Source organism: Carassius gibelio, chromosome B2, assembly GCF_023724105.1.
Source record: "Carassius gibelio isolate Cgi1373 ecotype wild population from Czech Republic chromosome B2, carGib1.2-hapl.c, whole genome shotgun sequence".
Taxonomy (NCBI): domain Eukaryota; kingdom Metazoa; phylum Chordata; class Actinopteri; order Cypriniformes; family Cyprinidae; genus Carassius; species Carassius gibelio.
In genome coordinates, this window is record NC_068397.1 from 27,157,713 (window position 1) to 27,174,040 (window position 16,328).

The 16,328-nt window shown below is 36.2% G+C and overlaps 1 protein-coding gene and 1 long non-coding RNA gene across 51 annotated transcripts in view; one reads left to right on the forward strand and one right to left on the reverse strand.

The window, feature by feature from the left end:
* Positions 1-16,328, reverse strand: part of LOC127951168 (uncharacterized) — a 17,743-nt gene continuing 1,415 nt past the window's right edge. The window contains exon 3 of the long non-coding RNA XR_008152613.1: positions 1-896. This is a non-coding gene — a long non-coding RNA (uncharacterized LOC127951168). The remainder of the gene's footprint in view (positions 897-16,328) is intronic.
* LOC127951165 (MAM and LDL-receptor class A domain-containing protein 1) overlaps positions 6,679-16,328 on the forward strand; it is a 21,716-nt gene continuing 12,066 nt past the window's right edge. For 26 of the 50 annotated variants that reach the window (XM_052548845.1, XM_052548846.1, XM_052548869.1 and 23 more), the window contains exons 1-9: positions 6,686-6,848; positions 6,933-6,973; positions 7,857-7,946; positions 9,281-9,528; positions 9,973-10,054; positions 10,182-10,537; positions 12,871-13,411; positions 14,823-15,019; positions 15,120-15,500. In XM_052548845.1, the coding sequence (XP_052404805.1) occupies positions 6,772-6,848; positions 6,933-6,973; positions 7,857-7,946; positions 9,281-9,528; positions 9,973-10,054; positions 10,182-10,537; positions 12,871-13,411; positions 14,823-15,019; positions 15,120-15,500 (2,013 nt within the window). In that variant the 5' untranslated portion in view covers positions 6,686-6,771. Of the gene's footprint in view, positions 6,849-6,932; positions 6,974-7,856; positions 7,947-9,280; positions 9,529-9,972; positions 10,055-10,181; positions 10,538-12,870; positions 13,412-14,822; positions 15,020-15,119; positions 15,501-16,328 lie in introns of all 50 variants that reach the window. The other 24 variants (XM_052548842.1, XM_052548844.1, XM_052548849.1 and 21 more) reach the window with 7 other exon arrangements.

The window sequence follows — 16,328 nt, forward strand, 5'->3', positions numbered from 1 at the left end:
TCGTATATTGCAAAAGAAGCAACAAGGGTGAAATCAGCTTGAGCTGGTTTTATGGTTTTAGCTAGTTTAAACTGATCTAGCTGGTGTTTCATCAAGTGTTCTCCCAGCTGAGAAGGTCATAAGCCCTTCTAAAACCAGCAAATCTGTCTAGTTTGACCATGATGGGAGACCTTGTGAGACCAGCCTAAGCAATGTCAGAAGACTTCATACAGAAGACAGAATACAGCAGTTCTCAACATTTCAATCAAGAAGATACCTGGTTAAACCTGGCACCTGAACAGAAAATGATATTGTGACACTGTTGATTGGCTGATGGCACCACAACAACAAACAGAGTCTAGAACTTTTCACTAGTGACTAACCTGAGCTGATCAGAGCTATAAAATACCAATGTTAGATTGATCTATGAATCCTTCTGTTTGAGCCAATCCTTTTTTAAAGAATAATTTACAATGGTCGACAGACCAGTTCTAATGTTCCCTGTGATCTACTTCGGATTACGATGTTTCTGGGAAACACAGCCCTGAACTCAACAACTGGTTCACAAAACTGAGACCGTACAAATGGTTCTTACTCGCTGAACTGAAAACCATCTTTCTAACATGCACAATTCTTAATGAGAAGAGCATTTGTCTGATGAGGCACAAGAGTAGTTGCATTATAGCTGATATTACAAACAAAACATACTGTAAAATGATACTGTACAATCATGCTAAAGACAGTAGACGGGGGGCATAGAAATGACATAATCAAAACAGATTTCGTGTCTGAATTTTTTTGCCAGAATTGATGAAGAACATCTATCTGTCCTGGCGGCTTCCAGAGAGGTGGTTTAATAGCACTTTGGAGGCTTTCCTTCCCTCTTTCCATCTTGTCTGAATGGGTGTGGAGAAGATCTGTAATATTCAGAGGGATAGAATAAAAAAAACATGTATAGAGAGATATAACCGGTAACCTTCAAATACTATGGAGAAGAGACTCAGGCTTAGAAAAGAGCATCTAAATCCATGCTAAATTAATCAAACTAAAGCCGTTTTTAAAGTTCTGTGACATAGTCATTAACAAACTCCATCAGTCATTATTTTGATCCTGAACATGACAGGAACAACTGATTACTAGTGCAAACTGTAATGAACACTTCAAGTGCTTTGGAGAGTTGCAGTAATGAATTTATGGCTTTAGAAATTAATTTAAACAAGTAAATAATGAGCTTTGAGGGAAAAGCAACCATGATGTATGTTGAAAAATATAAACGTACAAGTAAAATCTACTGGTCTGGCCTATCACTCTCCGTTAAGCAGCACTAGATTGGACCTGTCTGGGTAGGTTGGTTAAGTGAGAATGCCTCCCCGGTAGAAACACACAACACTGGTACAAAAGAGTTTAATCTGAGAGCGTGTTGTTTGGGGATTCTGAAATGCACACTGCTGCAGAAATCATTCCCTCTTTCATCTCTCTACATCCTGCTCTCATTTGATATTCCCCTCCATTCCCTGCAGTTCGTCATGCAGTCAGGTCACAGGTGCGCTCAGCTAATGTATTCAATTAATCGTATAATGCAGAAGAGACCCGATTCACTGTAATATCTGCTCTGAGAAGTGGGGCTGTTTATATGGGGAGGGATTTTGTTTGGGACTGTTTTTGTTGCATTCCCCTTTTACATCGTGTTCTTTACCATTTTGTTTAGAATGTTTTGAAACAGATTTGGGTAGCACTTTATTTTACAGTCCCCCATGTACATACACATGAGAATGAATTTAAATTCAAATAATAAATTTTTGACTTGAAAAAGCATGAGTTAGCAAGTAAAGCTCTGCAAAACTTTTAGTTACTCAGAAATTATTAAAAAAATATATTTTATTTTCTCAGTTTGGGATTGATGCAGTTTTTGAAATGTTTTAGCAAAAAGTCTCCTAGATGCTCACTATGGCTTCATTTACTTGACCAAAAAAAAAAAAAGTAAAATAAATAATTTAGAAATCATTCTGATATGCTTATTTGCTTCTCAAGAAACATTTATTATCACTATTATCAAAAACTTTGGAAAAGGAAGTCGTTTCTTATGATTTATTGGAGGGGGCGGTAACATGAGTGTTTGTTTACTTGTTTTATGCCAAATTAGTTTGGATCTAGTAAATTGAAACATGCTACCATTTCAAATGCCTTACTATTTGACTCCCTCAATGCGGTCAAACTCGGTGTGTGTGTGTGTGTGTGTGTGCGCGTATATGCAAGGTGAACACAGCGGGGTGCCATCCACTCAGATCCACTAAATCCACCAAGATCTTTCCTCCTTTCATGCACTGATCTTCCTCCTCTTCTCCTCTTTTCTCACTCCCTCCTCTCCTTCACTCACAGCCAGAGATAGAGGGATAGAAAGACAGGAACAGCTCTTTGATCTTAGTCCCCCCCCCCCCTCACCTCCCCCCTGCTTTGGCCAGAAAGGCACAAGCATAAGATCATCTCCTCTCTGAAGTTCACCGGATCGATGAGACCAGGGAGGCATGAGCGGGGAGTTTGTTCTTCAGCCCTTTCTTTTTAGTCTTTTTTTAAAACTTCCTCGTATTTGTTCTCAGTTTTGATGGGTTTGTGTGGTGCTGAGGTGGCATGCAGGGTGTGGAAATGACTTTGAGATCAGAGCTGCATGACCCTGTCAAGGTCTGAACACAAACAAAGTCACATAAACACTCAATCTAGGACAGACCAAACACTGTTAGACCCTGTTTGCACGTGGTATTACCATTTAGGGTGATACCCAGATGGAATGAAATGAAATTTTGAGAATCCATCACACTTCGACCACATTTAAATGCATGCAAATACATGCAGAGAACAACTTCAGTATGTCTGATAACAACATGCAATGATAGATCATGTAAAGCATATCTGAAACGCAGCTAATACAGATTGCTGACAATAACATCTGCTCAAAAGCATCACTTTATACTGAGAAATTTAAGATTCATGTCAATTGTAAATGTTCACCAGCATAGGTGGATTTCACACATTTTTAGCTCTTGCTTCTTGCACAAGATTTAAATAAAAAGAAGTAGAATGAAAAGAAACAGTGGGGTTTGGCGCTCCCTGCTGGAATTTACATGTTAATGCATAGCAATTAAAGTAAATAGATGTGTCTACTAGCTTGTTTTACTTTTCCTCATATATTTTCGGTGTAAGAATGTGTATATTGTATAATTGTACATGTTCCCTAACAATAAGCACTCTAAACCACTCAGCCAATCAAACCAGAGGACCAAAATTAAGTGTGTAAATTACTTATGATCTCAAAAAAGTGTCTGAACTACTGTATGTGGATTGAGTTCTTTTAACCTTTTGAGCTCTTGGCAACATCTTACTAACTAGTTCTGAGTTTGGTGCTTTGCCTCATTTTGAAATGGGTCAGATCACGTCTGAAATGAAACACTATGAAGAACTGGAGCTTTGTAAGTGTACGGTCCTGAGTGTCCAGGGGAAACGGTTTGGAAAAGCACACAATATATCACCTCTCCAACACTACACTTCAAACACAGAGCAGCTCTCAGCTTAACCCGCCTGGGCTTCTGAAACAAATCCCTCGCTGAGCAACAAACCACAAACACGTCACTCCCAAGTTTCTCAAACAGCTCACACTTCTGACGTCTCTGCAGGAAAGTTTCAGAAACTCTAATTAAGGGCTGTGTAAAATCAACCAAAACTGCTGTAAAATCTTTAATACCAAAAACATTTGGATCAAATGTAAATGGTATAGAAATTTGAATGTGGCAATAATCTTAAGAAATTGACTCCAAACAGCTCATCCAAACATTCTCCTGTAAGTGATATATACAGTATAAATATACAGTATATATATATATATATATATATATATAAATATATATATATAAATATATATATATATATATATATATATATAAAAAAATTATATTTATCTTCATATCACAGATATATAACAGTTCTAATGAACTATTCACAATATTTAACTTTTAAATTGTCAAACAAATCTAGCAGAACTAACAAAAAAATTTGACAAAATGTTATAACATTTAAAAATGTATTTTAATATTTGCATTTTTTTATACTGTATAATAAATTTTACATAAAAAAATGCAATAAACTGAATATCAATTCAATATATGCTTTATTTTTGATTCATTTGATGTTTAAAACTAGTTATGCGATGTAAAAATGTTAAAATGTAAGAATTTATCAACCATAACAGATCTTTTTCCCCCACAACAAAACTGTGGACTAAAAAAAAGGGAGAATGACACACCAAAATTTACTGTTTTTGTCAAAAGGGCCATCTAGTTGTCATATCACTTCACTTAAAAAAATTAATTAAATAAAAAAAATCAATGAAAGAAATATTAAAATGTAAAATTAAACAATTCATAAGAGAGCCAAACTCTCTCTGTGTGCAAACAGTGACAGACAATCTCAGAGAGAAACTTTATGAGATGAAAAAGGAACAGAACGTAGCATTAATATTCTTTTAGTTCATTCCATATTGACACAAATGACAGTAAGAGTCAGGGAACGGCCGGGGGAATGTCCATTTAGAGCTGTCAGTCTTCTGCTCTCATAGAGAGACTTCGCTTATCTCTGACAGTTAGCAAATACACTCTGCACAAACACTCTCATTGACACCAGCCTTTATCTGGACCCAGTGTACACATCACATGCCGGTAAACTTCCCTTAAGGGCTCAATAAAAACAATTCTAACACATGATTGTATTCATCTCTGAAAACAGGGAGTACTCTGCAATCATTCAACTGGAAGATATTATTAAATATCTGAAAAAGGCATGTGTGATCTAATCCATGGTGGATAAGATTCCAGGTAAACATTTTAATTTTCACCTTTCTGATATTCCAAGGAGAGAGCAAATTATGGTTGTTTCAAAAAAATAATAATAACAATCGGTTTGGAGTAGAACTGAAGTACATGTTTGTTTGTCGCTGAAATTATAGAATGCACTGGCTTCTTTAAGAAATACTTTTAGTTTTTAACAATAAAAAAAGACTGAATTAAACAGAAATAAACAAAAATATGATATGATACATACACTACAATTAAAAATTTTGGGTCCAGCTAATTTTTTTCAAAGAGATTTCAAATTATGTTAAAACCACGGATAATAATAAAAATCGTTTCATTATGACACTGAAGACTGGAGTAATGGCTGCTGAGAAATAAATAAATATTTACATTTAAATATATACAGATATAAAATTTTATTTTAAATTGCTATACACTATTAATGTTTTACTGTATTTTTGCTTTAACAAATGCAGCCTTGGTGTACAACTTGGTTAACGCTAGCAATAGCATAAACGACTGCAAGTTGTATCTCCTTTATGTAATAGGCTAAGTCATAACCTACTCAGCTCTTTATACTCGAGGGCTGGACCTGCTCTTGACCTTGATTCTTTTATAATTGAGCATCAAAGAAAAGCTATTTCTAACCTCTCTCAGGACAGTCATTTCACATCATTCATACACACTTTCTCATTAAAACCAAGCGCTGAGAGAAAAGCAATGTTCATTTTCTGATATTGTGCATCTGCTGTCAGAGGACGACACTTAATGACCCACTGAGGGTAAACAGCAATTGTAATCTTATCTGAGATGAAAATTGCAGTCATTCACCTGTCTCTGCACCTGCAGTCTGTTTCACAGCTTACTGTAAAGGAGAAGCTTTGTTTGCTGCGGTCCAAGAGTTTAGTTGATAGCACATGTATGACACCCAAATCCTGGAAGTCACACCATTTACATATGCCTGAGATGATATCGTTAAAGAAAAGTACTGCATGTGTCAATCTCTTATAACAAAGGCTTGCTGGCGTTCTCTTATCTGTCGGACAGTTTGAAGAGAAGAAAAGGAAATACATATAAAAAAAAGAGTGGCAATTGGAAACTTACTTGTGAGGTCTCATATTGCAAATAAAGCCAGTGGCTAGGACATAATTACAGCAAAGTCCATAACTCAATAGCTGTCCTATGAAAAGTGTTTGTGCCAAATAGAAATGAGCATTAAACAGGTCAGGGGTACAAATATGGGCAGGGTGACTTTAATGGCCTGACAAGGTTCAATTAACCTGAGGACAATGCAAATCTATTCGCATAAACTGTAATGCAGTACTTGAATAACAAACGCACTGTTAATAAAGTCCAATTAACAATCACAACAGTGTTAAGAAAATCTATCTGGCATGCTATGAATCTTAAAAAAAATTATACGATTTAAAAAAAAAAATTGTTGCTTAAAGTGCCATTTGTCTTTAATAATATGTAATAAATAAATCAATCAATTCAATTGCTTACTCGATCTGATCAAGTCTCTTGATTTCTAAATGGCCAAGCCCAAAGACCACCACACCAACCACGGAAATCAGCTAAACACCAGCTTGGCCATTCTGACACATTAGCCCAAAATGGGATTATACCAGCTTTGGCTAGAATCTAATATTTCAATAGCAATTTTGCATTAGACAGAAATCATTAAACTTGTGGCTAAAACACAAAAGCTGGACTTTGAAATGGACGTGACTGGGACTAAATTGAATTGAATAAAGTACAGTGAACAACATGCGTAACTAACTATACATCAAAACCCCTCCCGACTGACAAAACCACACCTAGTACAGGTCAATGGTGCATTTTCAGCACCTTCATAACAGCCAGCACATTCGAACCCTTCTCATTGTCCTGAGGTAGACCCAGCTCAGCTCAACACTAGAGGACTCTCAAGAGACACTGGAGACAAACTATGTCAGGGGACGCATACCTGAGGTTGCTCTCTATAGTAGCCTATTTATGTGTTCTCAACACTGAGGCTCATTCAGGGTAGGTTTTTATTCTATCACTCTTATATTGTGTTTAACATTTAATAACATAGGTTTTTTTTTTTTTTTCATTCATCACTTGCAGTGGTTTTCCACTCACTCTTCCTGACTGGACGTCAAATGCAGGTAGGAACTACATCAGCACAAATACAGTTGCCTCGCGTCTATAAGGTTATAATTTTATGGTGGTAACACATATATACATAAAAAAATATTTTTATAATGTATATAATGCATTAGTTATAACTTGTAATGCACAATATAATGAGTTCTATGAATAAGTTCAGTCATTAATGTTTAAAAATATATATAATTATATTACTATTATTACTACTATTATTAATAATATTGTATAATATAAGATAATATACATTATAATATTTATGTATGCATTGTTACACCTTTATAAAATGTATATGTAAGAATCTGCAAATATTCTAATGCATTTTTAACCTACAATACTTACTAATGTATAATGCATTATGCAGCTTGTTTATTATAATGCATTATATATATTTTAGAAATAATTGTAACCAAATGCGTTATCATACATAAAGAGCTTTTTGTTGTTTAATGCATTATATATTCTAAATGTTTAACAACTAATGCATAAGTGATATAATCTATTATAACAGTGGTTAAAATTACTCATAAAATAGTACAATGCATTATGATTTGCATTACAAGGCATAATTAATGCAACATCTATAATGCATTATATAGAAAAGTTTTAATTAAAGTGTCATCTTCTGTGGAACTGAAAAGAGGACCTGTTAGAAACCATGCTATCAAACTCTGATGAGTTGTAAACCTTTTAGTCTTCTCTAATAGAAGCACTCACACCGGTATGACCAATTTCACGCAAGAGTGGCTGGAGACATGGACATTTGTTGTAACAATCCAAACAGAACTATGTTTTCGGGTTCCTTTCTCTTTTTTGGTGGTTAGGTTCTTATTCTCACTCCACTTTTTTATTGTCCTTTAATCACTTTTCCCTCCTGTGCTGTAGATTATTTCGCGAAGTGTGATTTTGGCAGTGATTTGCCAGCATCCTGTGATTGGACCTCTGAGGGACCCATCAGCGCTCAGAAGGCAACAGGTAATTATACTGCGGAGACGAAATTGCTGCAGAGACAGTAACTGCTTTGTGTTTACAACCAATCCATCCACCTGCTGAACAACAACAGCAGTTAACAGGTTGCTTACAACACGCAGAGATCAAGTCAGTTCAATTTTTGCCGATCTGTGGTAATTATGTGTGAAACATCACGTCGTCATTGTCTATAAAACATTGCCACTCTAAGGAGCTAAAGGTGATTTGCATTTATTAAGTCATCAGGTATTATGTTTGAGCAGAAAAAATATAAAAATAATGATACTATTATATAGGCCTACCTCTTCCTAGCGACCCTATTAACTTTTTTACCAAAAAAAATAATAATTACATATGTATGTAAAATGTATAATTATATACATACATACATACATACATACATACATACATACATACATACAGTGGTGGACGAAGTACACAAATCAAGTACTTGAGTAAAAGTACACATATGTATAATAAAATATTATTCCAGTAAAATAAAAGTACTAGTTTTTTCAATTTTACTCAAGTGAAAGTAAAAAAAGTACTTGATTTTATTATGATTTTCCCAAAATAACCACTATATGTAGTCAAAATATATTTTAGTTGTTGATATGGACTATGCTGAAGAGAGTGATGCAGTAGTGTTCACTGTGAAGCTTACACTGTCATGCACCTGCGAGAGAACAGATCTGACCATCTGATTTTCACCTGTAAGAAAAAGTGTTAGAAAATGTGTTGTTTTGCAGAACATCACAATTATACTGTATATGACATGAGAATAAGGCCTGAATTTAGGAAGAACATTTTACAGAATAAGAATATGTGAATAATTCAATTTTGATAAGAAAGTAAGATAGAACCTTATAACACCAAGGAGATGTCGACAAGCTACATTGTAAGAATTTGCAAAACACAAAGTACAGATCAGAGTCTAACTTGTGGCATATGTTGGCTTTGAGTCTGCAAGCAGGTGATTTGGTAGTTATTTATGACTGCATGCTTTTAGAGGTCACTCTATGAACTATATGCAAGAGCATATGTTATTAATACAGCCTATGCTTGTAAACATGACAAACTCATTGTGTTTGAGAAAACATAATCATAGTTCTATATTCTGTACAAAACAGAGCTCTATTTGGGCCTTTGTACTACTTATAAGAACAATGACAAGTAACAACAATCCAGATTCAAACTTGCACAGTTGACATAAGCACCAGAGCGCTACGTATCAGGATTTTACATTTTACCCACAGACACAGCATTAAACCTGAATCAATTATTGGTTATTGTTATTGTAACCAAAATGGAAAATTTAGTTTTTTGTCTGTGTGCTATAGATGAAACATCTCTCCATTCTGAGAGTCCATCTGGTGTGTTTCGCCTTAAGAGTGGATTTCTTAAGATCTCAGAAGACTCCTGTCTGGAGTTCTGGTACCATAAACTTAAGAAGAGTTCTGAACTCAAGGTTTTGCTAGAGGCTGATTTTCTGCAAACAGTGATTTGGACCTCAGAGACATCTAGCACTGGAGACTGGAGACAAGTCTTCGTCCCTCTCACAAAGCAGTCTGACAAAGACAACATCCAGGTACAGCAATTTAAATATTCATATTTAAGTTTTGGGCATCTTTACAGAGAAAGATAGCAGATAATATAAAAAGATTTTTTTCATGTGTTTTAACTGTGTATGCAGAAAGTTTTTTATCATGCCGGCACAAAAAATTATAATAATAATAATTATATAATAATATATATCACTGGCACAGATCACTGGCCAGCAAATTATGATGCAAGATTAATATATATATATTAATATACTAGACTCATGCAATGTAAGTTAAGCTGTCTGCCATCTTAAAATACGACATTAATTTCTGTAAGTTGTCTAATAAAAGAAAGCAATCTGTGAAAATAATGAGGACAATAGTAATTGTAGTTATTTTAAAAACTTTTGAGTCTTGAGTGATGAACATTTTGCTGGCACTGAAGAATCACTCTTACTCCCTGCAACTGTTATTGTGTTCTTTGGCAGGTTATTTTTGAGCGACTGAAAGGTCTGCAAGACGATGAACAAACTGCCTTTGACAAAATAGGAATACGGAAGGGACAATGTGGTGAGTGACATGATTATTATTATTTTGACCTAGTACATCACTTACCAAAATACAAACATCCTCAATCTAAATTCACCATATTTACTGGCCTTTGGGAAATAGTAAAGTGTTGATATATCATCCACAGGGCCACAATGTCGGCGAGGAGGCACATTTTGGACTGATAAAAGCACTCGCTGCTCTTGCACTGATGAGCAACTCATCTGTTCTCACGACCCTCGGTCCAAAGATACTTTTGGCACCTGCCATGTGGCCTCTGACCCACACTACACTACTTTTGATGGGGTCAGCTTCCAATTTAAGAGTCCTTGTACCTACGTCTTGTCAAAGGTCTGCGATGACTCAGGGTTGCTTCCTGAGTTTGCAGTAGAGGTGCAAAATGAGAATAAAGGGGACTCGCACGTATCCTCCATTCAGCAGGTGAACATCAATGTGCATGGTCTGAGAGTGACCATGGTGAGGACAGAGAGGAGCAAAGTCATGGTGAGCTGTCAACCAAACATAATGATGAACATATTTGTCTTTTGTCTTAAGCAATAGTTCACACAAAAATGAACATTTGCTGAAAATGTACACACTCTCGGGCAAAAATGTAGAGGATTTTGTTCATTAGATTAGATTTGGAGGACTTTAGCATAACATCAGTTGCTCACCAATGGATTCTCTGCAGTGAATGGGTGTCATGAGAATGAGAGGCCAAACAGCAGACAAATACAGTACATCACTATAATCCACAAGTAATCCACACCACTACCTTTTTACCACCTATTTTACTACCATCACAATATTTTTACTACCAACACAGCTTCAAACTTCAACTGTAGCAGTGTTAAGTGTTAAGTAAAGTGACAAGTAAAGACATGAAATATCTTTCCAAAATGAATTAATAACATATTTAAATCACAATTTAAGGAGGCAATTATAACTTAATTTCAACACTGGAAGGGAGAAATAGAGAACCAGAGAGAGCGAGAAAGAGAAAGTCAGGAGAGGTTCTGTAGGTGTATGTGAGTGTGCATGTGTGTTAGGACAAGTGAGTGAGCTACATTCAAGTAAGAGGGTAACTCTACCATAAGACTTGGATTAATCAAGATATCACAACAGGCCTTGGTCCATAGGATTTACTCAATATGTCAAAGAGTTACAATTACATAAAAATTTGAAGACAGACTGGACCTTTAGAATTAACAGCTACACAATGTGTAATAATATAATAATATGTTACAAACTTAATAATAATATATATATATATATATATATATATATATATATATATATATATATATATATATATATATATATATATATATATAAAATATCATATTTATCGTTTTCTTGCAAACGTTCCAAAAAGCTTCTCGGCTGTTTCCAACTACTGGCCTAAGCCAGTTTTTAAACCGAGCGTCATCCAGCCAGAGTTCCGAAAACTTGCACTTCCCCATATTTACTTGGTAAACTCGCGCGAAGCAGAGGTTTACCGCCAAGCTACCAGCTTGAACCGCCCAACGTACACATCGCATGACGTCATTCCGTTCACTCAGGTCCGACCATTCTTTTCTCTGTCTTTGGGTCCGAATCAAAATAAAAATAAATTCATCGAAGTTTAGTAAGGAAATAGGCCTGCACACGTAAGTTACCCTAATTGAAAACCATATAGACCAGGGGTGTCCAAACTTTTTTTAGTGAGGGCCAAATTTTTCCAAAACGCTATTAATCCATCCAGATTTTTTTTCCAAAACGCTATAAATCCATCCATATTTTTTCCAAACACTATAAATCCATCCATATTTTTTTCCAAAACGCTATTAATCCATCCATATTTTTTTTTTCAAAAGCTATAAATACATATTTTTTCCCCAAAAATGTATGGTTTGTCTTTTTAAAAAGTATTTTGTCTTTTATTTCGTGTTTGCATTTGAGGAAAAAAACATGTTATGTAGCCTAACTGTTCGTTCTCCATTAAGGATGCTTTTAAAACTTTCCCAGAGACATCAAACAGAAAACACAAAGCCTCTCTTTGAAAGGAATTTCGTTTTGTATTAATTTCATCTTAATTTTAATCCATGTTTCATTATTTTGTATAATCACAACACGTTCAGACATGAACCGAAACTCAGCGTATAGGTAGCCTAGGCTACTCGCCTCACAGACCTAAACAAATTAGAAATATCCTATATCTATGAGATTTACTGGCCAAACAGAAAATCTAACCGCACTTGGCACTTGGCGGGTGTTAATTTCGGACCCTGGCTGCGGGCCAATAAAAACTGGACCGTAGTTTGGACACCCATGATATAGACCTAGTTAGATGGGGCTTCAAAAATTTACTACCTCGTTAGATGACGTTTACAACTTTTTACTACTTTTTACTGGCCTTAATTTGACATAATTTAATTTACTACCTTTTACTACTTTTTACAACCCCGCATAAACCCTGAAACTGCGAACACACACCCGGAGCAGTGGGCAGCCATTTATGCTGCGGCGCCCGGGGAGCAGTTGGGGGTTCGGTGCTGGCCCGAGACTCGAACCAACAACCCTAGGGTTAGGAGTCATACTCTCTAACTACTAGGCCATGACTTCCCAAAGCTATGTGTTTTAATAAACAAATCCATTAAGGTATTTTAACTTTAAACCCTCACTTCTGGCACTTAAATCTTTCTGACGGCACCCATTTACTGCAGAGGATCCATTGATGCAATGATGCTTAATTCCTCCAAATCTGTTCAAATGAAGAAACAATCTCTTCTACATCTTGAATTTTAATTTTTATGTGAACTACTCCGTCAACCTCTTTCCACTGTCGTCCTTATCAGGTTAATGGGATTTGGAAGAATCTCCCTCTACTCCTGCAAAAAAACAAAGTTACGGTTAATGCCCAGGGAGATGCTTTGGTCCTTCAGACAGACTTCAAACTGTCTGTCCTCTACTTGAGATCGGGTGCCGTACAGGTGATTGTCCCCAGCCATTACTCAAACAGAATCTGTGGCATGTGTGGTAACTTTAACCACGAGACAGAAGACGACTTCAAGATCCCAGACGGGTCACTGGTGCAGGACACACATGTTTTAGGGCAGAGTGTGTGTGGGGAACCCACCCTGCTAAGGGTCTGTACAGATGCAGAGGAACAGAAGTACGCCAGCGAGGTTTACTGCGGCATTCTAACATCCAGACAAGGGCTATTCTCAACGTGCTCATCTGTTCTGAATGCAGACAGTTTCTTCCGAAGCTGTATGTATGATATGTGTACAACTCATGGAGATCCCACAGCCCTCTGCGATGCCATTGAGGCCTTCAGTGCCACCTGCGACAAAGTTGGGATCTCTGTTCTGGCCTGGAGGAACACAACATTCTGTCGTATGTGCTTAACATTTTCTAAAATTATCTATAAAAAGAACATTTTGTTCATAAACTCAACATTAGTGTTCAATAAAGAATGTGTCACAGTAATGCAGCCACAATGGAAGTCTCTGAGGCTTTTTTGGCCATGATTTATTCAGTTAAAAAAAGTATTATTTGATCTGTAAAGTTTTCCTTTTTAAACAGACTTTAATTTGTGAATGAACATTCGATATTTACATTATGCATTACTAATGCAATTTCTGAAAGTGCACCAGGATTAAAATATATTATGGTCGATACTGATAAGACAGTAATTACTTTTGGGTGATGACCAATAAATAGCTGTTATTTTAAATTACTTTATTTAAAAAAATACTATAAGTGAATTTTAGGCATCACATTATGATGTATAATACGAAATATAGACAAATATGTCTTATGAAATCTCCTATAAAACCACAATTATTATTCAGGCTCTGCGCATCCGTCACAGTTCCATAACAAACCGGAAAAAAAATTACGCGTCATATCTTCATAAAAGACATTACTTTGTCAAAGCATCTTTAAATTGTGAGTTTATCAAATAGCAAAATCTTGCAATTGAATTAAATAATTCTGCATGTCTGCAGAACTGTGTTGATGCAAGCAGCTCATGGTCCAGTGTTTCAATGTCTCAATTCAAAGTGAACTCAATATTTGAATGTGCTGGTTACTATAAAAAAAAAAAATTATATACCAATATTTCTATAGTTATTAGTTGAATTATAATATTAAGATATTATTCATAATTTTCCTCAAACAATGCACCAGATTGATGCATTTAACCTTAAAATATCTAAAATTTTCTTCAAAGGCACAACGGCCCCGAAACCTACTAGAGGGACGGAGGTCCACCCCCATAGTCTCACAAAATCTTGGATTAAATCTTTGCCATAATATATTGTTATCCTTTCAACTTCAAGTTTGTAATATTACCCTTTAAATCTCAAAAATAGGCATCAAGCAGCATATGTGAAACTGGCCTTGAACCATTGACCTTGAATATCAGTTTAAAGCCTTAGTATCTCATCTCCACCCAAAACTATGAAACAATGGAGACAAGCGATACAAGTACTGCCAAGTATTATTAGACTAAGCATATATATAAATTAAAGCTTGACATGTCAGATTAGACTACCTGATTTGAGCCCCTGTTGAGCAAATGGCCTAATCTCAGCCCTTCTGTAATCAGTAGCAGTGGTGCGGTCTCCACCTAACAACCCACACAGATGTACTACACATAGTAACTGGTTATTAATTAATAATCTCCCACACCTTGACCAGCTGATCCTTAACTTTCCATTACAAACCACAAAGGCACTGAGAAACATATAGTGAATCTATAAATCTGATTATTTATGCTTGATTCTTCACGTTTCTGTTTTAGCTGTGGCGTGTGGCCCTCAAAGCCACTATAACGCCTGTGCCAGCGGCTGCCCTAAGACCTGCTCCAGCCAGGATGCTACAGGGTCTTGTGGGATATGTGAGGAGCGCTGCGAGTGTGACGATGGCCTCATGCTCAGCGGAGGAGCATGTGTATCAGCTGATGACTGTGGATGCTGGGCTAATGGACAGCATTATTTGGTACAGTAGCTTAGCCATCTTATATTTTAGCTTACTAAAATATTTCTGTATATTTTACTAAAATAGTATATTTTAATCTTTCTCTTCCTTTCCTATCTAGGTCAGAGAGACATTTATGGAGGGTGAATGTGAGCAGCAGTGCCAGTGTTTGGGCAATGGGAACATTCAGTGTTCTCCTACGTCCTGCAAAACTGATGAAGTATGCATGGTTAAAGACGGAGTCTTGGGTTGCTTTCCGTCCAGCCCGGTGACCTGCAGCGTCTACGGTGACCCTCATTACATCACTTTCGATGGCAAAGCCTACTCCTTCTGGGGCACCTGCAACTACACCATAGCAAAAACCTGCGGGGCTACTGACACCCTGTTCACAATAACAGCACGAAATGAGGGCCAGAACAACTCTGCAACTTCCTCTCTTAACTCTGTAGCTCTTGACATGGATGGCCTACATATTGTCATTGGAAAGAACAAGCAGGTTTCTGTGAGTGTCTTGTTTTTGTCATTCATTTGGATTTGACTACACTGTACTATCAGTGTTTGTACTGACTTAATGTATTCACTTACACCATTAATATGCAATGCATATTAAAAAATAGGGGGGGAAATATGAATTGATTAACCATTTGTGGTACCATACGGCATGAGTTACAAAGGAATTATATCATGGGGAATGAGATCTTGATTCTTGAAATACCATGAAATTTTTTTTTACAATTTCAGAACTCAAAACTGCCTAGTCCAAACAAATTCCAAGCTGCAAAAATGCCAACTTTGTAACATCATAAAGATAAATACATCAATACATGACCACCCATATTTACACATCAATCTGGTGATTATACATGTGATCAGAAACTAGAAAGATAGCGCCAGAGAACAAGAAAAGCAAACAAATTACAGTGAGGGGAAGTCTGTGATGTCTGGGTTTTCCACGTAGCACTAATCTCCCAGTATGTACCTAATCATTCCTGATATACATGGGCAGTTCATGGAAAGAAATGTGGGCAGGAGCTGCCATCTAAAATATATGACCCATAATTAGTGTTTAGTGCAAGTAAAATGTTCATATTTTAAAGGTAAGTGATAAGAGACGTGTATGCTTATGACGTCACATGTTATCTTTCGGTGATAACATTTGAGAAGTGTTCTGATAGTGACTTCTGCTTCACATAATCAGGCCACTGGCACAGATTTTTTTTAACCAAAGTATTCATCACCATGTTATCAGTAACATGACACTCTCTGGCCCTCACACTGAAAATAAAACAATGTGCCAACAAATGAATGACCCAGTTTTAAATGTACAAAT